At 36.9% G+C, this 26,945-nt stretch overlaps 1 protein-coding gene across 1 annotated transcript; it reads left to right on the top strand.

The window, feature by feature from the left end:
• The first annotated feature begins 413 nt into the window (after positions 1-413).
• eif3eb (eukaryotic translation initiation factor 3, subunit E, b) lies at positions 414-25,869 on the top strand. Its single transcript, XM_079830100.1, has 13 exons — positions 414-512; positions 1,092-1,209; positions 2,537-2,654; positions 2,754-2,796; positions 2,935-3,039; positions 5,497-5,622; positions 6,030-6,154; positions 7,174-7,300; positions 13,015-13,116; positions 14,922-15,031; positions 16,940-17,042; positions 24,194-24,328; positions 24,770-25,869. Exons 1-13 carry the CDS (start codon positions 423-425, stop codon positions 24,806-24,808), a joined length of 1,341 nt encoding a protein of 446 aa, XP_079686226.1. The 5' UTR covers positions 414-422; the 3' UTR covers positions 24,809-25,869.
• Positions 25,870-26,945: the final 1,076 nt, after the last annotated feature.

Raw genomic sequence — 26,945 nt, 5'->3', positions numbered from 1 at the left:
CACAAAGTCATAGCCTATTCTGATTTGACCCCACTAAAGTTTTCTTGAGATATTAATTTACAACAACCATTAGTCAGACTTACATAATTAAAACATATGATCATATTCCCATATGTGTTGTCATGGTAAAACCTCCAAACATTCCCTGCTGGGAAAAAAGCCTGGTCAGCTAAATCCTGGGAGACCTAATGTGCTAAAACTGTGGCTTACATGGCCTCAAAGAAATGTATAATGTACTCTACAGAGGAAACAAACCTTGAATGTACAGTTTTACAGTAACATTAACCATACTACTCTACTTGAGGGAATTTCAATTTGACAACCAGCACGTGTCTGGTTTAGAGTGCTTGTAGAGTGCAGTAGGTCACCGCTTCTACAGTGTTTAAATAAAGTTTTTTTTAAAGCTCATTTCCGTTTCCAAAATGGCGGAGTACGATCTGACCACCAAGATCGCGCATTTTTTAGACCGGCATTTGGTCTTTCCGCTGCTGGAATTTCTCTCTGTCAAAGAGGTAATATATAAACCGCAGTAGTGTAAAGCAAATGCCTCGTTGATCGGTTATATTTTTAATTGATTGGTGGTCGATAATCGAGCAGCGCCACGTGTGGCGGATAGTCAGCTGGTCTGGATACATTTTCTTATCTGATATTAAATCAGAAATTACCTCATAGTGATAATTGTATTAAACATTTATTTTTATTTTTTGACAGATCAGCTATGTTTAAAGCATGAATTCTTATTCCGTATCTCTGTTCTCTCTTTCCATTTCTACTCTTAACACAATTAGCACTTGGACATGGTTTTATTATTGTTGAAATAACACCAAAGTAACATGTAATGTTATGCCATAAATACGTGAATATTGTCATCATTAATTGTTGTGATATAAGTTAAAATACTATTACTATGGAATACCATCACCTGAGACAACAAAAGTATTGTTTGTTGTGTGTAAGATAAATGAAAATATACATGTAATATTTCAGTGTTATCATGCTATCATGCATAATTCCTCTTCAGTTTACAGTCAGTCATATAATCAGAAATCCTGATATGGTGCTGTTAAATCTGATGTTTATTGTCACCTCAGATCTACAATGAGAAAGAACTTCTCCAAGGGAAGCTGGATCTTCTCAGTGAAACAAACATGGTGGATTTTGCCATGGATGTATATAAAAACCTCTATCCTGACAAAGAGATTCCACATTGTAAGTGTGTGCCCTCTCACTTAAAGAGAGTTTTAAATAAAAACATACTCCTTTCCAGAGTACATTTTTCTAGCTAACGAGTTTATGGTCATTGAATTGCTTTCCTGAGGTAAATGTAACGTTGCCTGGCACATTTATTACAAGCACTTTTATTGACATTTTTCTGCCCTTGAAACACTGATTGAGTAATTAAATGTAATGAAGATTTTCACATCAAATAGTGTGTGTTACTATATATTTCGGTTACACTTTATTTTAATGTGTCCCTGTTACAGTGTAATTATACATTTTAGTACTGATATTGAAGGATTAGAGTTCACTTTAAAATGAAAATTTCCCCACGATTTACTCACCCTCAAGACATCCTAGGTGTTATGACTTTCTTCTTTCTGATGAACACAATCAGAGTTATATTAATAAATATTCTGATGCTTCCAAGCTTTATAAAGGCAGTGAATGGGGCTCACAAGTTTGAAGTTCAAAAAAGTTCATCCATCCTTCATAAATGTACTCCACAGAGCTCCAGGTAGTAAAATATAATTCCGCCAGACCGCCCTAGTCCTAGTGATACATTGTGTGAGTTACGCTTTTTTCAGAAGTTGAATACGAAAGTCTGGTGGAAGCTAGATATTTTACATTTAAAAATTTTAAATATGGATATTTTTCTTACAAAACCCTATTGATTTGTTGCAGAAGGACTTTATTAACCCCCCGGAGCTGTGTGGAGTACGTTTATGAAGGATGGATGCACTTTTTTGAGCTTCAAACTCGTGAACCCTGTTCACTGCCATTATAAAGCCTGGAAGCGTCAGAATATTTATTAATATAACTCTGATTGTGTTCATCAGAAAGAATAAAGTCATATACACCTAGGATGGCTTGAGGGTGAGTAAATCATGGCATAATTTTCATTTTAAAGTGAACTAATCCTTCAATTAAGTATATGTACATACTATAGGGTTTGGGGTTACACTTTATTTTAAGGTGTCATTGTTACAATGATATATATTTAAGTACTGCGTAATATTAATTAACAACACATACTTACTATAGGTATAGGTTAGGATTAGGATCTGTTTTAGGGTTAGTTGCATGTAATTATGCATAATTTACTGTTATTATAATGGTAAATACATGTAACATATGTAACAAGGACACTGAAATAAAGTGTTACCAGGTTTGGTTTAGGGTTAGTTGCATGTAACTATGCCTAATTTATAGTTATTACTATAATACATGCATGTACTGTGCAACAGGGACACATTAAAATAAAGTGTTACCTATATTTCATGTATATTATTACATGTAATAATTTCTCTCTGTGTAGCCTTAAGGGAGAAAAGAACCACAGTGGTGGCCCAGCTGAAGCAGCTCCAGTCTGAGACTGAACCCATAGTGAAGATGTTTGAAGATCCTGAGACTCAGAGACAAATGCAGTCCACCAGGTCTGCTGTCATCATATTACTGTTTACTGCACCTTGAAATATAATATCTGGTGTGAATTGGCAAATTCACAACTACCATGCACTTCTTTTTTTTCTTAGAGATGGGAGGATGCTGTTTGAATATTTAGCAGATAAACATGGAGTAAGTTTTGCAACGTACCTCAAACTATAACCAATTATTCCTTTTTTATTTTCAGAGAAGCTAATTAACAGTTTATTGCATCGTTGAGTATTTCATTTCACCAACGTTTTGCGTTATCTCTGTATTTTTCTCCCTCAGTTTCGTCAGGAATATTTGGATACGCTGTACCGTTATGCCAAGTTCCAGTATGAATGTGGCAACTACTCGGGGGCTGCGGAGTATCTCTACTTCTTCCGTGTGCTAGTAAGTGTTCTTGTTCATGAAAGCAAGACTGCTAGTGTTTTATTCTGGGCTTTTGGTTAATTTGATTTGTGAAGTGTGAAATTACTGCCTTTGGCAGAAAGTAGAAACAAAATAATTTGTTTCTTCGCTGAGTGTTTTCTTTTAACGGCAATAAAGTATTTTTGTTTTAATAATTTGATTGAACAATAAATATATATATCTGCACTCATATATATATACTATATATAGCACTCAAATCTGTGGTGTGGGTGGGGTATGCGATATCATGATTTTTGATTGTGGACGATTAAAATGTCACCAAAATCTGCTTTTGAAAAAATATATATTAGTGCTGCAGTACACATTCTATCATTTGCCTCCATCCCAATATACTGAACAACGCGACATCCATTCACATCACACGTTAGTGGTAGAGTTATGCTCACCGAACATTATAGTTATTTACAATCACGAAAGTTCATTATTTTCATGCATTTTAAAGCCTTGCTGGTTAAACATTTCATTCGTGTGCACTGTTTTAACATGCGCTTTTCCGAGCGCGCACTAAATGCCTGTCAAACACGTGATTACTGGACTAAGTAGTCTTACTGCGCTAATACTGTCAAATACACACATTATTTAACATCAATCGGTTATGTCTAAAGTGAAAATAAAATCGGCATGTGTCTGTATATTAGATGTGTGCAGGTCTTGAATTGACAGCAGCACAGCCTAGTGAACATGCTGCCGCTTGACCTTAAAGGGACAGTTCACCTCTAAAATTTTGTCATTATTTACTCACTCTAATGTTGTTCCAAACCTGTATTCATTTCTTCTGTTGAACACAGACATTTGATGGTAGCCATTGACTTCCATATTATTATTTCCTACAATGGGGACCAGCAACTGGTTGGTTTTCAACATTCTTCAAAATATATTTTATGTCCAATGGAAAAAAAAGAACTTTATTCAGGTGTAAAACAACTTGAGTAATCAATGACAGAATTTAAATTTTTGAGTGAACTAGAATCCCTTTAATTTTAATAAAACAACTAAAGACAAAGAGAAAATCACTCACTGCTCTTGACTGAAAAACTTCAATACAGTAGCTTTCAATGTATATTTTATAGTGAAGTCTCTGTAGTGTTTTATTTTTTACATTTGTTCATTCAATTTCATACTTAAATGCTGCCTTACAGCCCTAATAGACCATACAAAAGTTTAGGACAATTAAGATTTTTTATTTATTTATTTGCTAAAATGTATTCTTTTGTTCAGCAAGGATGCGTTAAATTGGTCAAAAGTGACACTAAAGACATTTATAATGTTACAAAATATTTCATTTTAATGCCGTTCTTTCATTTCCTGAAAGAAATGTATAACTGTTTCAACAAAAATATTACACAGCACAACTGTTTTAAACATTAATAATAATAAAAAATGTTTCGTAATAATGGCTGCAGATATTTCTATAAGTCCGCTTTAAAATATATTAAAATAGAAAAGCTATTTTGAATTGTAATATTTCATTTAACTGTTTTTTGTTCATGTAACTGTATTTTACTCTAGTTTATGGTCGTCTCTACCAGACATGTTTGTTAGCCTAGCCATATTCGAACGAAATGGATAATGTAATGTTTCATTGATCCTTTGTACAATGAAATTGCTAGGTTTACTCAGTGTTGTGTGATAGATTTTGCTGAGTTGATTGTCAAATTGTGTAGACCGCACCTATGTATGAAGCATTCAGATATTGAATTATAAAAGTTCATAGATCATATTAATAATCTTTTGGTAATTGTAACAGTAATTAACTACATCAATATCAACATTGCTTTATATGTTAAAGCTAAAATAAACACTCCAGAAAAAAAATCTAAATAAACCAGCTACTTGACCATCCCTTGATGACGCATGCTAATATGCATGCCAATATGTTTTTATGAACGTTCATCTGAGCCGAGAGTTTATCAGAGTTCTTTTTTTTTTCCTTTAAAGAAATGTATAACGGTTTCAACAAAAATATTGCACAGCACAACTGTTTTAAACATTAATAATAATTACAAAAAAATCCTAATGGCTGCTGATAATTCAATACGTCTGCTTTAAAACATTAAAATAGAAAAGCTATTTTGAATTGTAATATTTCATTTAACTGTATTTTTCATTAAAAAAATCTATATTAATTAATCTATGTCAAATAATCTACATAATCTATCAAAAACATTTGAAAATCTTACGCCAAATGTTTGAATGGTATATATGTGAACAATTTTCTTAATGATTTTCTAATAAAATAAAAGAGATTTGTGGTTTCAAAATTGTGTCCTAACCAATTGAGACGTGACAATTTTCATCAATGCTGAAGCAACAATATATCTGAAAAATGTATATCTGTGGGAGCAGGATCAATGAAATTTCATCGTGGAAATTGGCAGAGAATTGATACCAACAAAATGTTTTGTTGTCATGACTCAGGTTCCCTCCACGGACAGGAACGCTCTGAGCTCTCTCTGGGGCAAACTGGCCTCCGAGATCCTCATGCAGAACTGGGAGGCGGCCATGGAGGACCTGACCCGTTTACGAGAGACCATCGACAACAACGTACGTCTGTCTGGCATCCTTCAAGCCTCTGTCTCCCCTGTATAATAGAAGCTTTGCAGCTATATTTCATCAGCTGGAGAAATCCAATATCCTTCCCGCTGGTTAATTTGCTGTATCACCCATGTTCCTTTGAGCTGAGATATAACAGTCCTTTAGCAGACCTCAGGCATTAGATCAACTATACACACAAAATTGACCAAGATGACATTTACATTGCATCAGCTTTGAGAAGTAATGCTTGGCATTTTTATTTGCGGTGCAGTTAAGATGGATGTGTGTGGATTTACTGCGGCCTCGTTTGCTTTACTAGTCCGTGCTAGTAATGTAACGTCAACCATATGACAAGGCTGAAGCAATGTTGACGTATTTTTAATTAAACCATGTTTTTCTTTCCTGCCACGGTTCAGTCGGTGAGTTCCCCTCTTCAGTCGCTGCAGCAGAGGACATGGCTCATACACTGGTCTCTGTTTGTCTTCTTTAACCACCCCAAAGGCAGAGACAACATCATCGAGCTGTTCCTCTATCAGCCCCAGTAAGTGCGACTACACAATTCCCTCTTCCTCTATTACAAGCACTCAAATTGCTCATTAAAGAATGTAGAAGTGCATCACACCACATTTGCATAAATTTTTTGTTGTCACTTGCTGAAGGGACTTGCCAGGAAGTGTGTGTTGTGTTTACAGCAATTACTTCAGAGAGGGTAGTTGGAAAATTCTCTGTTAATGAGATTTGCTCTTGAAAGCGGTACATTTTTTTTTTAGGGGGAAAAGTGCTTTTTTGCATGACCATAGAATGAGCGTCACTCAGTCTGAACACTTTGAAGATGACGCACTCTGTGTTGAGTGTTTGAAAGACCACAGCAGCCGTGCTTCCATTACAGATTTGAGCACAACTTTTGCGAATTTATTTTCCCATTATTCTAAATGTCGCTTAACTATTGGGAATTGATGTCGTTTCCATTAAAGGGTGATTTCACTTTAAAATGAAAAATTCCCTGTGATTTACTCACCCTCAAGCCATCCTAGGTGTATATGACTTTCTTCTTTCTGATGAACACAATCAGAGTTATATGAATAAATATTCTGATGTTTCTAAGCTTTATAATGGCAGTGAACGCAGCCAATGAGTTTGAAGCTCGAAAAAGTGCATTCATCCATCATATGGATCTAAGTTGTTGAATACGGAAGGCGGCCTGGAGGAAGCTAGATATTTTACTTTATAACATGTTAAATATGGATATTTTTCTTACACAAACCCATCGATTCGCCTCAGAAGGCCTTTATTAACCCCCCGGAGCCATATTTATGATGGATGCATGCACTTTTTTGAGCTTCAAACTCATTGGCCCCGTTCACTGCAGCATTTATTTTAAATAGAATCTTTTTTTAACATTAAAAATATCACTTTTAATCAGTTTAATGCATTGCTTGCTGAATAAAAAGATGTTCTTATTTTCTTAAAAAAAAAAAAAAACGTACTGACCCAAAACTTTTGAACTGTGATGATTTAAAAAAATGTTTGCGTTACTGATGGGTGTTGTCTTTTTCTCAGATACCTGAACGCAATTCAGACCATGTGCCCCCACATTCTGCGCTACCTGACCACGGCCGTCATTACCAACAAGGACGTGAGGAAACGACGACAGGTCCTCAAAGACCTGGTCAAAGTCATCCAACAGGTTAGCATGATTTAACTAGCCGGTGAATTTTCTGAATGGCTAGTGGGAATATAGTAGGGCTGTAACGATTTGACCAAAAATAAAAACCTCGATTAATTGAACATTTTACCTCAATTACGATTAATGAACGATTATTTTGCTTTTTTTTTGCTTTCTATTTTTTGCCCTCATAAGGTTTTTGAGTAAGTTCCTGATAATGTTTTAAACTTTAAATATTTTCTACTATTAAAGGTGGATTTTTTTTTTCTAATGAAAAGGTGCATTTCTTTGTGATTTTAAAATACTTGAAGGAAACAGCTTTCAGCAGTTAATGTCTATGGGGCAGATTTCTGCTTGTTGTACATCAGATACAGATAAATTAACACCGTAGGCCTACATTACATTTATTTGAATGCATTAATGAGAGAGTGATTGTGTGTGTGTGAATAACTCATACCGTCTCTATTCATTATAAAGCTGTGGTTTGTACTTACTTCAAAGGTATTAAAATATATGCCTATAACGGTTGAGTTTCTAAGGTACTTTAGTGACTTTACTTTAGTCACAGGACAGCGTTGACACTTCGTTTCTGCGCTGCTGAGCTTCTGAGCTCACTCAGCTTCTGTCTGAGTGTTCGTTTGTCACAATATATCAGGCATTATAATACATTTATAAGGCATTATTCAACATAATACACATCTAATGGTCTAAAATCACTTTTTAATGTTCAAACTGGTAGACCTTAAAGCATATACAAATGACAAAGCTTTTTGAGGACGCAGGTGAAAGAGGTCCGCGCGTTGGCAGAGACGCGACACGGCTCGGCTCTCTGTGTCACAGAAAAAAGCTGAGCACTGAACGGATGCGTTTTCCGTATTGTTGTTTTTGAATAGTGCACAATCGATTTAAATGGTCAAGCCTTTAAACGCATTTACTTGACAAACTTTATGAGGACGAAAGTGAAACCGGTCTGGCTTCGGGGCTTGCGCGCGCCGTCTGTGTGTGTGTGTGTGTGTGTGTGTGTGTGTGTGTGTGTGTCAGCGCGTAGGCCAGTGGTCGGGAACCTATGGCTCGCGAGCCACACCTGGCTCTTTGACAAAAATAATGTGGCTCATCTCCCTGTAAATGATCGATAAAAAAAATTAGACACATCAACAGAGATCCGCTCTCTGCAGAAAAAAAGCAGCCAATTACAATTCCCTTGTTGTACAGCCAACCGAAGTTAATGAAACGTATGATAATAACTAATATTCAAGTTGTACTGGCCGCGCACGTTCAGTGCTGTTAGCGAGTGTCGCGAGTCGCGAGTCTCGCGACAGCAAACAATAACCACTTGCGTTTCTGTGGTAACAGCTTCTGCTCTGGGATTCAAGCAGCTGTGGCTTGTTTAAGGTAACCGAAAACCATTTTTAGAACAGCAGCGAAAATATAAAAGTAGGCTATACAAACTTTAATATATCCTTTTATTGAAACTGGTGGTCTGTTGTGGAAAGAGACATTTCGAAACATTTCACCCGCGGGTACTTTCGCTTTTGCCGCAGAGACCCTTGTGATAAATAAATGTGTATTTATGATAATCCACGCAGATTTCAGTTGACGAAAATGAATGATAAAAGCGTGATAAGTCACGAAAGACAATTGAATTACTGACAGGATGTTGTGCACGCGCTCCGAGCGCAACACTGACAAGCACAGCTTTGTCCTCGGCTGCACGTCAGATTAATAGACTACAGAAATATATCAAAATGCCAAGTCGAGTATTCACGTAAACACAGTAGATGTTCACACATACAAAGAGGATTTATAACTCAACCTCACAAAGCCCTGCACAATTAATTCCATATTGCAATTTATTTATTGTTTTCTGCATATGTGTTTTTTTTAGTTATGGACCTAATAATTACTAGGCTATTGTTGAAATTTTATTGGGGAAAAAAGCATGTTTTTTAATAATAATTTAATATTATTTTTTTCTGTGGCTCTTTTGGAAAAATGCATTAACCAAAAATTAAAAAATGGCTCTTTGGTCAAAAAAGGTTCCCGACCCCTGGCGTAGGCTATAAGAACGGCAATTAACTGACCTGTATAGACTGTGTAAAACATGCAGTTACTATAGTGATTCTGGGCATCTATAAACAAAGATAACTGCTCCTGCATCTCTCTGTGTGCCTGCAAACTGCACTTGATGTGACTGATGGGGCGGAGTCACATGACTAAAACCGAAATAACCGACATGGGAAAAATACGTCGGTTAGAGGTTCTGAATTTCGGTTTCAATTATTTTTCGATTAATCGCACAGCCCTAGTATATAGTTATCCCGTGGAAATTTCACATTAAATTTCTATGGACGCTGCAACGGTCGTTTTATGATGTTTCCCACAGGATTTTGTTAGACTGTGTTGGGTGGACATCGGTTTCTCTAGGGCGATCCGGGGGGCATACAGCCGTATATTTTTGTAAAGTTAAATTAATCGATCTGGTGCACTTTGAGAGATCAAAATTAAAGGGTTAGTTCCCCCAAAAATGAAATTTAATTAATTACTCACCCGCAGAGCCGGCCCAAGGCATAAGGCAGGGGTGTCCAAACTCGGTCCTGGAGGGCCACTGTCCTGCAGAGTTTAGCTCTTACTTGCCTCAACACCTGTCTGGAAGTTTCTAGTATGCCAAATAAGACATTGATTAGCTGGTTCAGGTGTGTTTAATTGGGGTTGGAGCTAAACTTTGCCGGACAGTGGCCCTCCAGGAGCAGGATTGGACACCCCTGGCATAAGGGAACTAAGCGGCTGCTTATTATGATGATTGAAATCGCGAAATAGCCTTAAACAATTACTAAATAAACTGCACAATGTTAAGTTTTCTAATATATGCACGGATTGATTCTGACTGCGCTGCACGAGCTTGCGGCGCCCTCGGCTGGACACTATTCGCTTGTTAGGGGTTCAAAGTCCAAGGTGCGGAAAAATCGGCGCTACAACGTACTCGTCAGCTGTTGCCCGGTAACCTTTTTATGAATGGATGGATTTAAGAATGCGCTATGGTTTAGTGCGAATATCTTGTCTGACGTGCTGCATGTTTTGGACGGAGTAGGCTACACTAGCATAGCTTCCAGTTTCTCAGTAGGCCTAAATGTTTTTCTGCAAGTGCTAGGTATGTTGTCCCCTTGAAATTATAAGTTGTGTAGCCTGCATTTTGGAAGTTTTAATTTAGAAAATAAAAAGGTTCTTTCTACAAAGTCGAATGGAATGCAAAAAAACAACAAATCTGTTTAATGTTTAAAAGAAATCAACATTTCTTGTTTTGAAAAGAAGTCTATTCTGCTCAGCAAGGCTGCATTTATTTGATTAAAAATACAGTAAAAACTAAAATATTGTGAAATAATATTATAATGAAAAACAGCTGTTTTCTATGTGAATATATAGTAAAGTATTATTTATTCCTGTGATCAAAGCTGAATTTATCATCATTACTCCAGTCTACAGTGTCACATGATCCTTCACAAATCATTCTAATGACGATTTGATGCTCAACAAACATTTATGATTATCAGTGTTGAAAAAAGTTGTGTACAATGTTTTTAGGTTTTTTGAAAGCTTTCTATTTCAGAGAAATGCTGTTCTTTTGAACCTTCTATTCATCAAAGAATCCTGGGGGAAAATGAGCATATTCAGCATAAGATACTACTTAAAAAAAAGTACATATCCCAGTCTGAACTGTATCACTGAGACTTTGAATATTAACACCTGACCTCTTGTGGGTTTGCTACTGTTACAATTAAAAACCGTATAGAGAAAAAACATGCCAGGCAGACATGATGTAAGCAATACAGCTAAATATTAACATTGATACTGGTTGTGCGAATTATCAAGAATTGACAATAGTCAATCGTATTGATGGCACGAGGGGCCCCCAAATAAAATTATGCTTAGGGCCCTATAAGGGCTTGGGCCGGCCCTGCTCACCCTCATGTTGTTCCAAAACCTTAAGACCTTTGTTTATCTTCGGAAGACAAATGAAGATATTTTTGATGAAATCCGAGACCTCTCTGACCTCCCCATAGACAGCAACGTAATTACCTCTTTCAAGGCCCGAAAGGTAATAAAAACTTTGTTAAAATCGTCCATGTGAATACAGTGGTTCAGCCTTAATTTTATGAAGTGACAAGAATACTTTTTGTTTGCAAAAACAAACAAAAATAACGACTTCATTCAACAATTTTGTCTAGTCTGTGTCAGTCTTTTACGCAGTTTAAGCTACAGTGTAGCGCTTTCGAGTTCTATGGCAGCCGATGCTGTTCACGTGAGCACCATGACACATGCGTGTGATGATGACGCAGGAGCTTCACTCTACTTTTGCTTGTTTTTGCACACAAAAAGTATTCTCGTTGCTTCATAATATTAAGGTTGAACCACTGGAGTTACATGGACGAAGCTCTCGGATTTCATCAAAAATATCTTCATTTGCATTATGAAGATGAACAAAGGTCTCACAGGTTTGGAACGACATGAGGGTGAGTAAATGATGACAGAATTTTCATTGTTGGGTGAAATAACCCTTTAAGTGTGCAAATTGAACAAAGAAAAAAGTTGGTGAATAGTCATTACCTGAACTTGAAATGAGCAACCTCTCAACCCTCTTTCTAGTTATATAGTGATATAGTGTCTCAGTCTACATTACATTCACACTGGTGTTTTAGGAAACCAAAAAATTAGAATATTATAATACTAATAACAATTTTATATTATTGTTTCTATGGTCGTTGTAGCCATATATTGTAAAACAAATGCACTGTAAAATCACAAGGATATTTTTTACTTCATGCTACAGGCAGTAGGAAATTAAAATACTTTTGTCCTAATTTGCAAGAGATAAACCCTTTTATTTTTGCGCTAAACCAACCGATTTACAAATGCATCTAGTTACACATTTGAAATGCTGTAATCATCTTCCTACAAAAATGTTGGAAATTATGCAAATGTGCAAATAATGCGTAACTGGTGCCTTCTATGTTCCCAAATGCACGCTAAACATTGCACATGCAGAGATGATGAGCTTCCGGTCTCCCACATTTGTGTATGTTTTAATGGAAGTCAATAGAATGAGAAGTGTAGTGTGACCGCCCCTTTACTCTGGTTTATGGTCGTCTCTACCAGACATGTTTGTTAGCCACATACGAACGAAATGGCTAATGTGATCCTTTGTACAATGAATTTTCCTAGGTTTACTCAGTTTTGTGTGATTGTCAAATTGTGTAGATGCGTTCAGATATTGACGGCTGAATTATAAAAGGAACATCATATAATAATGTTATGGTAATTATAACAGTGATTAACTACATCAATATCAACATTGTTTTATATGTTAAAGCTAAAATAAACACTCCAGAAAAAAATTAAGATAAACCAGCAAGTTGACCATCCCTTGGTTTTATGGAAGTTCATCTGAGCCGAGAGTTTATTTGAGTTCAGGTTGTTTTTAAGATTGTCCTCTTTGAATGAGCTCACAGGTTCTCCTCTGAGGTTTCCATCTGGACAAGCGTCATCCCATTCCATTATGCTCATACTAGATGTGCTTCCTTTTAAGCATTGATTCAGAGTTTGTGAAATAGCGTCTCATTTTAAATGTAGTCGTCAAAGTGCCTCTTGGGGTGCCGGCGCATTTTATACCCTCGACTTTGGCACTCGCTGTCAAATTAGCACGAGATTAATGTTTCGCTCTGCTTTCACTCTCTCAACAGGAGTCATACACATACAAGGATCCCATCACAGAGTTTGTGGAGTGCCTCTACGTTAACTTTGATTTCGACAGCGCGCAGAAAAAACTGAGGGAGTGCGAGTCGGTAAGATCACCACCCACTGTGAGCTACCCGTTCTGTCATCCCTATGATTTCCACTGTACACTGTTTTCCCCCAGTTGGAATCGTTTGGAGGCATACATTGAGAACTCTCATCCTTTTGCTTGGAGCCATAGGTCCATTCACCCACTGCAAATCCCTGTCTACTGTAATTTAATGCTGTTTCCCACTGGGCTTTTCTGCTGTCAGTTCTCAGACCTACAGCTATGAAGCAGCTCCTCTTTTAGACATGGCCTAGTTGGGCCAGAGGGAGCATTCAGCATTCAGACATGTGAAAACGTAATCTCAACTGCCTTTTCACCACCCTTTCAGTTTATGCATGTGGGATTTGTGTCTAAAAGCTATATACACCGATCAGGCATAACATTATGACAACTGACAGGCAAAGTGAATAACACTGATTATCTCTTCATCACGGCACCTGTTAGTGGGTGGGATTTATTAAGCAGCAAGTGAACATTTTGTCCTTAAAGCAAAATGGGCAAGTGGAAGAATTTGAGTGAGTTTGACAAGGGCCAAATTGCAATGGCTAGATGACTGGGTCAGAGCATCTCCAAAACTGCAGCTCTTGTGGGGTGTTCCCGGTCTGCAGTGGTCAGTATCTATCAAAAGTGGTCCAAGGAAGGAACAGTGGTGACCCTGCGACAGGGTCATGGGCGACCAAGGCTCATTGATGCACGTGGGGAGCGAAGGCTGGCCCGTGTGGTCCAATCAAACAGACGAGCTACTGTAGCTCAAATTGCTCAAGAAGAATACTGGTTCTGATAGAAAGGTGTCAGATTACGCATCGCAGTTTGTTGCGTATGGGGCTGCATAGCCGCAGACCAGTCAGGGCTCCCATACTGACCCCTCTCGACTGCCGAAAGCGCCAACAGTGGGCACATAAGCATTAGAACTGGACCACGGAGCAATGGAAGAAGGTATGGAATGGAAGACTGGTCTGATGAATCACATTTTCTTTCGGGTGCGTGTGTGTCATTTACCTGGGGAACACATGGCACCAGGATGCACTATGGGAAGAAGGCAAGCCGACGGAGGCAGTGTGATGCTTTGGGCAATGTTCTGCTGGGAAACCTTGAGTCCTGCCATCCATGTGGATGTTACTTTGACACGTACCACCTACTTAAGCATTGTTGCAGACCATGTACACCCTTTCATGGAAACGGTATTCCCTGGTGGTTGTGGCCTCTTTCAGCAGGATAATGCGCCCTGCCACTAAGCAAAAATGGTTCAGGAATGGTTTGAGGAGCACAATAATAAGTTTGAGGTGTTGACTTGGCCACCAAATTCCCCAAATCTCAATCCAATTGAGCATCTGTGGGATGTGCTGAAACAAGTCCGATCCATGGAGGCCCCACCTTGCAACTTACAGGACTTATAGGATCTGCTGCTAACATCTTGGTGCCAGATACCACAGCACACCTTTAGGGGTCTAGTGGAGTCCATGCATCAATGGGTCAGGGCTGTTTTGGCAGCAAAAGGGGGACCAACACAATATATAATGCCTGATCGGTGTATACTGTATATATCATTTTTAGACCATTATTTTTGCAATTCTGTTTGTGCTACTCTACTTGTGTGCAGAAATTACATGCTTTACTGTAAAGGTTTATTGAATAAAAAGTCTTTATTTTGTATAAAAAATATGAATAGTTTTTAATGGAAAATTTAAGTTAAATTTAAACCATTTTTAAAAGCACTTAGTTCAGTCTCAGAGTCTTTCAGTCGACCATAAACAATATTCACTCAACTTCTAAAGCACATAATTTGAATGGATTCTTGTTTTCAAGGTGCTGGTGAACGACTTCTTCTTGGTGGCCTGCTTGGAGGATTTCATTGAAAACGCACGGCTGTTCATCTTCGAGACGTTCTGCCGGATCCATCAGTGCATCAGCATCAGGTAGCATCCCCTCCCTCCCTGGATGAATCCTGATAGACTAGTGTGCGCTAATCCTCTTAGCGCTGTAAAAAGAGCGTAGCGTGCTGCGAGGATTCACTGCGCTGCCAGGATCAATGGAACCCAGCCAAATCTGACAAAAGCTGAGAGACATCACAATGTGTACATTCTGAAGAATGAGCTAAGGATAGCTAGATAGAGAGCACAACAGTGTGTTACATGTTATTTTAGTATCATTGAGACAATGTTAGAATTATAGTTTTATTTATTTATATTTTTTCATTTTAATTTGAAAGTTTTATTTTGTTGTGTGTCTGTTTAACATTAAGTGAATTGAAATGAAGTAAGAAATGTTTATGGTTTAGTTATTAGTAACTAAAATACTAATCACTTTAACAGGTGTTACATGGATGCTTGTTAACCCTTAAAGACAGTTGCCCTCGGCTAAAAATAATTGTTGATCTGTTAATCCAATCTGTATGCTTAAAAAAGTATTGTAAAGAGGAGATTCCGGACTTTCCAGTGAAAAAAACCCATGTGGTTTGTTCCTCTGAGCCAATCGGGAATGATTGTTGATGCTTAGTCCCACCGCCGTGCCCAGATTGGTTGAAACCATCATCTACTCAACTAATAAACGTACGTTTTGGTCTTTTGATCTGCTAGTTAGCATGTTCCTTTAGAAATTTGTACAAACACAAAGTGAAAGAAGTTGCGTGCGCGCGTGCGTATTTGCGTGCATGAAAACAAACCCAAAATAACAGATTTACATGAGAGCACTCTCCGACAAAGCATAACACAAATCTAAAACAAGTATAAAACAGCGGTACACATCGGATGAGGCATTGAAATTAGTTTTTCAAACGAGTCGCTACACAATGTCCCGGCGGAATTGATTCTTATTAGCGGTTAGGGATTTTTACATGTTTTACAATTTCATCTGGGAATCTAGAACATCCAAGTATAACTTTCTAAAGGAAAAACAGGTTCTGTTAGAGTTCACGTAGTAATAAAACACCAAACTTTTAGACAAAATAAATGTAAAATTGGGCTTCAAGTTAGCTTTTTTGAAATGTCAGATTCTCCTGTTTAAAGGGATATATGGCACTTGATGCTGACTGCTAGAATGGGTTAGAAAAGCAAAGAAAAGTACAGGCGAGTCAGGTGCCCCGAAAATATTCTAGGTCTTTAAGGGGTTAAATAGGTCCTATTATGACATTTTTCAAAGTCTTGATTTTGTTTTCAGGGTCTACTAAAAAAGGCTTTTGCGTTTGGGAAACGCAGCCCTGTTTAGTTCCTGTCTCTAAGAAGCCTCAAGTGTGCTGTGATTTATCGGCTGGACCAGTGTGTTGTGATTGGTCAACCGCTTCAAGCGTGTTTCAGAAAAGCCACGCCCCTTACCATATACACGAGTCTCAACACACTACTAATGCAATAGAACCAGGCCTCACCAATTTTTTCGTGTATGCCTTCAGTGGGAATTATTTAAATGAGGAATATTGTGACGTACGTTCCCGGAAGAAAACTCAAGACTATAATCGAGGCGTTTCAGTGAGTTCAGAAACTGTGCTTACTGGAGTGGACTTTGTTCTTTGTAACTTTGCAGATCTTTTTCATGCTCAAACAACAAATTGACATGCTAAGAATGTTGCAAAAAAGCATAATAGTACCCCTTTAAAAGTTTCTTTGCGCACCATTAATTAGGAACCCTGTTGTGTCCACATTTAATCACAGACGTGGTGGTGGTGCATCTTAATTCATGTCTTCAGCTTGTGTTTTTCACCCTGATTGATTTTCACTGAGAATGTTTGAACTTGTTTGAAGACGAAAGCTACAGCTCATTGTTCACCTTAGGCAATCTCTGTATTTCTCATTTTCTCCCTCTCATCCATCGCTCTTCCTGTCTCTGGGCAGCATGTTGGCAGATAAGCTGAATATGACCCCCGAGGAGGCTGAGAGATGGATCGTAAACTTGATCCGCAATGCCAGACTGGATGCCAAAATCGACTCCAAACTGGTGAGCGAACTCTGGGGTGCAGAACACATGTCCAAACACAAAGCCCATTAGTTTGAGACGCACTAGACTCCCTCTGACAGTGAAAGAAGGCTGTTTGTTTGTACATTGTATAAATTAGGTGCACATAGCCTAAAGCCATTTTTGTTATTTTGCAAGTCTTACATTTAATATTTAAAGGGTTAGTTCACCCAAAAATGAAAATTCTGTCATTAATTACTCACCCTCACGTCGTTCGAGACCCGTAAGACCTCCGTTCATATTCGGAACACAAATGAAGATATTTTTGTTGAAAGCTGATGGCTGAGAAAGGCCTCCATTGGCATTCAGTACACTTATACTCCCAAGACGGATAAAAGGCACTCAAAACATCGTTACAAAGTCCATCTCACCACAGTGACTCTACAATAATCTTACGATGCGACGACAATAGTTTTTGTGCGCAAAAAAAATCAAAATAACACCTTTTTCCAACTTGTTACTGCCTTCCGTGTGTGCCTCCACGACGCATGCGCGTGAATATGACGCAGATCCGGCGTTCGGACAGATGACCCAGAAGTGATTTGTTTACAATCAGAGGAAGACGCGCGTGTCTAAGCTGTTGGATTCTACATTGATCGTGCTTTAGGTCTCGGCGTAGTTCTCAAAATGGGGTTAGAGTGTGCATTTCATGGAATCCCGAACCCCGGCGCTACGTCATATTCTCGCGCATGCGTCGTGGAGGCACACGCGGAAGGCAATAACAAGCTGGATAAAGGTGTTATTTAGATTTTTTTTTGCGCACAAAAACTATTGTCGTCGCATCGTAAGATTATTGTAGAGTCACTGTGGTGAGATGGACTTTGTAACGACGTTTTAAGTGCCTTTTATCGGTCTTGGGAGTATAAGTGTACTGAATGCCAATGGAGGCCTATCTGAAGCCTTTCTCAGCCATCAGCTTTCAACAAAAATATCTTCATTTGTGTTCCGAATATGAACGGAGGTCTTACGGGTCTCGAACGACATAAGGGTGAGTAATTAATGACAGAATTTTCATTTTTGGGTGAACTAACCCTTTAATATTAATTTATTTTCAGCTGAATATGACCCTTAAAGGGATAGTTCACCCAAAAATCCGTTACTAACCCTCATGTTTCAAACCAATGATTTTATATTTTGTTAGCAGTTTTTACAATTGGGTTCCATTTGATGGCATTAGTTAACATCAACTAACATTGAACAATACTTCTACAGCATTTATTAATCTTAGTTCATAAAAATCTCTATTTACTATTACATTTTTTAAATCAAAAGTTTAAACTGTATTTTTTATTAATTGCCAATATTAATGTTGTTATAAATGTTATAATAATATATTGCTCATTGATAGTTAGTTAATAGATTTATAGTTAACGCGTTAACAAATATTGCAAGGCCTTATTGTAAGTTAAAAAGGAGATGTTTAGCAGAATGTCCAAGCTGCTCTTATCCATTTAGTAAATGACAAAAAAAAGCATGGATAAAAATATTTTTTATTTAAAAAAAGCTATTTTTTCATCTAGGTTACCGATAATTTATAAATATTCTATTATTCATTGGTAATTAATGTTTGTTCATAATACAATAACTAATGTTAATTTATACTGAAGTGTTAAAATTGTATTTGTAGAAATTACCTTTTAAGATGAATAAACGCTGTAAGAATAGCTATTGCATTAAGTAATGTTAACATATAGCATGTAATAATGAAGTGTTTCCAAAAAACAACATAAGACTTTATATTATTCATTAAAAATGTTATATTCTTCTGGTGTCTTCATGTTAGCTCTACCTCTCATAAATCTATTCCTTTGTGCTTGTGCGTATCTAACTTGCCTTCACGACGCATCATGCCTGGTTTGACATTTTTGTAAGTGTGAAAGAGATTTTGAAGCTACAGAGTATGACGGAAACATGAGGGTGACTTTTTTGTGTATTGGTTGAGCTTTTCTTTAGATGTGGGGTTTAAAGGGAAAAGCAAACTTTAGTTTACTTGCCTTTCTTGTGTATGTTTGTTAATGAATAGTGCTTAATTTTATTGGATGCTGATATAGGAACTAGGAGTGTGCGGTATTGACAAAAAATAATATCTCTATATTTTCTGTGATTTTGTCGATGATCAGACAATATTTAGCTGAGTGTGGTTTTTGTGCTGGTATCTTGGCTGGTTTACCCTTACGGAACAAAAATATATAGAAATATACTGCAAAATATAATGCGATATATTACATAATACATTTCCATATATGGAAATCTAGTGCTTATATGCATTGACCAAGCCTGCAGCACTCCTGTTAGAAACTGAAGCTAACACGCCTCGGTCGCCCCCAGGTGGTTGCTCCCAGTATATGTAATAACCCCGCCCATCTGTGTATTCTAATGGACGCGAGACAAACGAAACAATCAAATTACACATCATATAATTTTTTCCCAAAGTTGGTTTCTGTCATTTTAGGCAGTTTTTATCACGATGATTTCATTTCAAGTGTTCGTTTTTTAAATAAGTCTGGTTTTAGTTAGTTATTTGATGCTATGAAAACGGGGGGTGTGACGTCATGATTGACAGCTGAGATTGACGGCTTCTCTGAGTGAAGTTGTCACTGAGGCACCAACAGACTTTTTTCGGGATTTTCAGGAGGAGATTGGAGCTTTAGCTTTAATTTCTACATTTCCATAACTGTTTATTTCACACCGACATAATGAATTGTTCTGCATCTGCAAGAGTGTGGGCGGGCTTTTGATATCGTGGCTCTACTTCCTGCTCTCTACTGCGCAGACTCCAATCCCGAGGTCACTACTGCGCAGACTCGGTCCTAAATCTGCGCAAGATGTCAGCACCATATTCGGACCTCCGGAGGCTTCACTTTTCTTCAGCGGAAGCGAATGAAGTCGCGTCATCCATATTTTTTTACGGCCTATGGCATTGAACATGTATGGCTATATATTGATTCATATAAAATATTTAGAAATGAAGACAAAAATAGCATTACATGTATCATTCACCATTTTATCTACTTTACCAGCCAACACGTTTTATCTTTACTTTGTACATATATTGCACAAACATGTTCCCATATAAATGTGAATGCGTTGCGCACACATATATACGCACATTCACGGAATGAGTTACAGCCGATTTCTAGTTCCCAGCCTGCTTTGCTTCTAACTGTTAAAGGGAAGTACATGTTAAAATGTTTTGTGTAAATGTTTTGCTCAATATTAATAGGGATGCACCGAATATTCGGCCACCGAAAATTTTCGGCCGAAAATGCCCCAAAAGTGCATTTTCGGTTTTCGGCCGAAATACTTTTATCACCGAAACAACATGGCCGAAATGTTGTGATGACGCAAACAGAAACCGCGACCTGCACGTGCTTGTCTGAAGCAACATGTCAGCGGTGTGGACGTGTTTCAGTATATCTGAGAAACACCCACGTCTGCTTCATGCACAAGCACTGACAGCGAGAGCTCATGTTGAGGAGAGCTCATGATGAGAAGAGGACCAGACTTCACTGTGAAACCGAACGCAATCTTTAACAGTGGGCATGTTTTAAGCGCGGAACACACTTCAATCTGGCGGCAGCGCGCGCGCGTGAACGCGATCATCTGTGAGCGCGATCGATCATCTCTTCCTAAAGAATAAACATGAATGAACATCTAAGGTGTGTTGAGGATACATTACAACTTACTGTCATGTGTATATATGTGGTGTAATCGCTCAATCAGTGTTTCAACGGCGGAAAGACCTCAATATAACTGCTGTAAACTAAACAGTCATGTAGCATCATTTACCTTAGGCAGTCATTCAGTGTCCACAGCTGTTAGTTCACTAGAAAAATCAACTCTTTCACTAAATATATGACCTATATTAGCCGTTATATTCATTATATTCTACTTAACCTGTTAATGATATCTTGATTATTTCATGTATGTTTAAATAAAATGACAGACACTGTGTATAAATGATTATATTTCAACAACGAATTGGATAAAAAACTATTTTATAATTAGATTTAGAAGTTATTGCAAAAACTTCCTTATGTGAAGTGTACATGTTTGTGTACGATGTTATTTGAGTGTTGATTATTAGACCTAAAAATACATTGCAACTGAATTTAGGCTAATAGTTTGGGCTCTGTTTTTAACCTTTAATATTAATGTGCAAGTAAGGGCTCCCTATATAGTTTAGAGCAATATATTCAATAAACTTTTAGTTATAATTTAATTCATTTAAGGACAGACTTTTTTTTTCAGTTAACCAATAAAAATAAATAAAAAGCCATTTTGTAAAACTGCTGTACCGAACCGTCAGTTGTGTGTACCGCTACTACACCCCTATTCTACAGTTAACATGTGGGCTATGGCAGTCTTTGATTTGATACACTATTATGTTAAAGGCCTACAGAGAAAATAAATGTATCTTTAAGCAGTTGCACTTGTTCTGAATACACTTTCTTGTAGTAGTCCTACAGAGAACAATTTTAAATGCACTAGACCTAAATGCACTTTGTTTTTATGAGAGAACATTTAATTTAAAAACCTTTCTGTAGGCCTGTTAGGGTTGGGTATCGTTTGGGTTTTTTTCGATTCCGGTGCCAAACCGATACTTTTAAAACGGTTCCGGTGCCTAAACGGTGCCTGAACCGATACTTTTTAAAAAAAAAAAAAGGCCACAAAAGAGGTGGATGACATTAAATGGCTTTTTATTTATTTATTTTTTATTTAAATTGAACCATTTATTAAAAGTTTAATGTATACTTAAATGTATGAATATAAATAAAAACAAAACACAATTTACTTATTTACAAATTATAATTGACTTATTTACAAATTCACAGTAAAACCTAAGCCACCTAACCCAACTACAACAAGCCTAATATAACTCTTAATTACAATAATAACAGCAGTCGTCTGTATTCTTGGTATGCTACTAACCAGCTTCGAGCTTCAGCTCTTTTTTGAAATATGATCATATTCTCTGGCTAAATATTTTAGAACGCACCGTCTTAATGTTTCCATGGCGACGCGTCATGTTTCTCACATGACACAGCAGCCGCAATAGCGCTGACAGCTCAGCTGTATCGGGTTTATTTCGTTTTTTCTTTTTATTCAAAATATTCACAAACTTCTTAACTGTGTCACGAACTATCTGATGTTCAAATGTGTGAGTCAATGTGTGTTAGTTGATCTATAAAGCGCAATGGGCGGCGCCATGTTAGTTTGCGCCTCAGAATCGGATCTGTCGGATTTACAACACTTGAGATCATTCTCGTCTCACGAAATACATGAAAGTAAGTGACCAGTGAACTGGAAGAAGAACAGAGTAAACGCTATAGTTACTGTATAATGTTCATGTATCTGATGTGAATAAAACATGTAACGTTAGTCAAATTATAATCGTCTGAAAGGATTGTCATAGCCGCTTTCATAGACATCAGGTTGTGTTTTTTGCTAGTAGCCTACTTATGAGCATTTAAATGTCTGAAACCTGAAATAAACATGATGTCGTTGAAAACACTGAATAGTTGTCATGAGTTGTGATGTGACCAGCGCTGAGCGTCTGTCTCTGGCTCAGCCAAAGCACGAAAGCACGTTTGAATTTTGGCACCGAAATGAGGAACCGAAATCTGCGTTCTGATTCGGTCCGGTACATACCGGTTATATAAGTACCGGTGCCATATTGGAACCGGATTTCGGTACCCAACCCTAAGGCCTGTACATTATTATTTAATGTACAAATGAGTGGGGTCAAGTTAAACATTTTAGTTTGAATTTTATTTTATACTGTGCATTGTTGCAATGTGCTAAATAAATATTGGCATAACTTGTAATTGATTTATTCTTTGAAACTTTAATATTAATGTATGCAATTGCAATGCCTTGATTTTAGTAAAGTTAGTACACAGTCATAGCCATAAATGCAATGGTACTAATAATTGGCATAATTTCTTTCGGTGTTTCGGTTTTCGGCTTTCGGCCTTGGTTTCCTCTTTTTCGGTTTTCGGTTTCGGCCAAGAATTTTCATTTCGGTGCATCCCTAAATATTAATATAGGGGGAGATCTGTTAGTGTTTTCTGGAATTTAAAAGGTTTTCTGGTATGTCTGAGATTTTGGGGTTACCATTGTGCTGAAGAGTAGAGCCTGTGCTGTGGTTAGGCTGACGATTGGCTGAACATCAGCAAGACTATATTAAAAAAGTAAAGTCTTTGCTCTTTTCAGCACAGTAGTCTTTTTGCTAAATACTTTAGTACAAGCAGGTGTGCTTGAACTATTGTTAACTAGCTTGAAAATATGAAACATTTCTAATGTAAGAATAAGAAATGTATTACATTATATATTTCTCTATATATGTGTGTTTCTACTGCATGAGTAAATATATCTGCAATATATTATACACATGCAGTACCATATCTGATCACATGACCATCTATATACTGTATTATTAAGTGTATTACTGAATATAAAATTACATACATGTGATATATTAATAAATATATAGTCACATACTTTTCAATATATGAAAAGCGGCAAATCCTTATGTATTATTCAATATATTTGAAGATATTAAGACAATATAGTATTCTGTATTATTATTATTATTATATAATTTAATATATTGACCATTCATATATAGGGAAATATATTTTCTTTCCGTTAGGGTAGGACTGCTGTTGACAGCTGACTCCTCAAGTTTTTGTTATTATTTATATTTTGTGTGATGGTTCGTTGGCAGCAGTGACCGAAATAAAATATCCTAAGTTTAAATTGATTTTTACGTTTTTTAAGGGTAATATTTTCTTGCCTAATTAAATGTAGCCTATGCATCATTTATTATGTCAAATTATTACATTTAATCAATAAATTAAATTAGAATATGACACTATAGGGCTATAGAACAATTACGATATTATCATAGACTAAATATATCGCACACCCCTGATAGGAACTGTAATTTAGTAATAGAATGGTTGTCTGAAGCTTTGCCAAAGTGACTTTGAAGCCCCAAATCCCCTGAAGTACATAATTAACTAGTACATAGTACATAATACTCAGAAAAGTTGTTTGATAATTCATATAAGCATTATTTTAGTCTTCTACGGTTCACTGCTCCTCAATAATGGGTGTTTTCTTCTCAGGGTCACGTGGTGATGGGCAACAACGCTGTCTCGCCGTATCAACAAGTGATCGAGAAGACCAAGAGCCTGTCGTTCCGCAGTCAGATGCTGGCCATGAACATCGAGAAGAAGATCAGTCACAGCAGCAGGAATGAGGTACCAGACTCAAAGCAAACAAAACAGGGTGTTCGGGGGGGGGGCGGACCAAAGTAATGAGTTTTTCCTCAAGCCAGGCCTCATTGGAATCTTTACCGTCATGAAATGAGTGTGCTGGGAAACTTTTGCTTTTAAGCGTTGAAGCATTTTTTTCCTTAACTGAACATTAGCCAGCATTTTCTGGCATACAGTTCCTTTAAATATCTCGCACAGTCCCAAATCAAAGCCCAGACTCAGCGTAATGTCGGAATAATCGGATTTTATGTCAGCGAAGCAATTCATGTCTTGTATTTTCTGCTGTCCTGTAGTTTGCTTGATGTTCACTCTGAAAACATTGCTTGAGTCAGAGCATTTAAAATATTTATGTCAAACACATTTAATAGAAGTTTTTTTTGAGTTTGCATCCTTTATACCACTAATGATCCTCCATTTCCTTTTTAGACACCGAACTGGGCGGGTCAAGAAACTGGCTTCTATTAGAAAGGAAGCAAAAAAGGGCAAAGGGTGGATCAACTGATATACTCCTCAACCTCATCTTAGTATTTAACTAACATCTTTTATCTAGCCATGTTTTATAATAGGATCATTTTACGAAAGACTATTGCCGACATTTCCAGCATGACAAAGCTATGGAGTTTTGGGATGTTTCCCTATATTATATATTCTGTATGAAGAAAGGATTTTACCAGGCAAGTTCTTATTTATTATTCCAGTTCTGTGTAATCTCAAAGGACATTTTTCTTTTTTCCTTATGCGAGTCATTGTTTCGAATATCATAACACCACAATAAACAATGCAAGTGTTTTTTTGAACACATTTTCAAGGATCCTACAACATACTTCTGGAATCTTTAATGGTCAAAGGTAAAGTGTGCAATTTGTGTCATTTTGGGGGGGGGGATTTCCAATCGCTTCAAACTCAGCAACATTTGTAATGGGTACGTTTTCTGTGCACAGTAAAAGATGGTAGAAAGTATTTTAACATCCGGAAAAAAAAAAACTACACACTTTTCACTCTATCAACAGGGTTCCTACAGTCCTGAAATATTAAAGAATTTAAAAGTGTGACTTTCAGGCCTGGACAATGATTCAAAAGTTTCGGTAAGATTTCCTTACATTTTTTAAATAAGTCACTTATGCTCACCAAGGTTGAATTTATTTGATCAAATACTGAAAAAAACTAAAAATGTGAATTGTGAAACATGATTACAACTGTTTTCTATTTTAATATATTTTAAAGTGTAATTTATTCCTGTGATGGCAAAGCAACATTTTTGGTAGCCATCTTTTCAGTCTTCAGTGTCACATGATCCTTCAGAAATCATTCTATTATGTTGATTTGCTGCTCAAGAATCATTTCTTATTATTATCAATGTTAAAAAATGTTGTGCTGCTTAATATTTAATAGGCTTAGGATTATTTGAGGAATAGAAAATAACAAAATATTCAAAATAACAGTATTATTTGAACGTAACACAACTTTACTGTCACTTTTTATCAATGCAATGCATATTTGCTGAATAAAATGATTAATTACTTTCGAAACTTTGATCAGTTATGTAATTTTAGTAACCATTCCAAAGCGTTTCTTTGGCTAGATATTACACCTAGATGCAATCTTCTATCTATATCTATCTATCTATCTATCTATCTATCTATCTATCTATCTATCTATCTATCTATCTATCTATCTATCTATCTATCTATCTATCTATCTATCTATCTATCTATCTATCTATCTATCTATCTATCTATCTATCTATCTATCTATCTATCTATCTATCTATCTATCTATCTATCTATCTATCTATCTATCTATCTATCTATCTATCTCTCTCTCTCTCTCTCTCTCTCTCTCTCTCTCTCTCTCTCTATCTCTCTATCTATCTATCTATCTATCTCTCTATCTATCTATCTCTCTCTCTATCTCTCTCTCTCTCTCTATCTCTCTCTCTCTCTATCTCTCTATCTATCTATCTATCTATCTATCTATCTATAAATATAATTTTTTTTTAGAATTTTTTTTTTTTATATATACAATCATCACAGACAACTGGAAAAGAAATTTGCATCAGTTCTGTCATGAAATCTTTTAGTAATGGTTTTATCCACTAGGTGGCAGCAGAGACTAACTTTTCCACCACTGTTTGGCTAGTCACCCATCAACGGCCACAAACCAGTCATTACCAGCTGCCTGACTGATCATCGTCTCTTTTTAAAGCCTTCTTGATTTTGCAGTGTGTTTACAAGCTGAAACCTAGGAATGTTGGGCATCTGTGTTTGATTTGGGGGGGACCAGGTAATTTTGGGCAGAGGTTGAAAACACAGGGTGTGTGTGTTGTCAAAGAAGCAAACCGAGATGGAAAGATCCTGTAGTGACTCATAAATGACCAGCTTCCTCTAAATAACAGATTTTCCTCTGGGTATTTTTATATTTCATCCAAAGTCCAGACAAAATGCTTATGGAAAGTGTGTGTTTTCTGCTTACTGGATGCATGTTTCCTGGAAGCTGATATATTTGGTTCATTCATCAAAATAGAGGCTTGTAAATGTATAACTTTATGTAAAATCATCAAATATGGTTTTGAGTGGGAAAGAGAAAAATATTTTGTCATAAA

The sequence above is a fragment of the Gobio gobio genome, assembly GCF_949357685.1.
Source record: "Gobio gobio genome assembly, chromosome: 11".
NCBI classification, from domain to species: domain Eukaryota; kingdom Metazoa; phylum Chordata; class Actinopteri; order Cypriniformes; family Gobionidae; genus Gobio; species Gobio gobio.
Note: the sequence above shows the minus strand (reverse complement) of the source record. Positions and strands in the feature narration are given on the sequence as shown.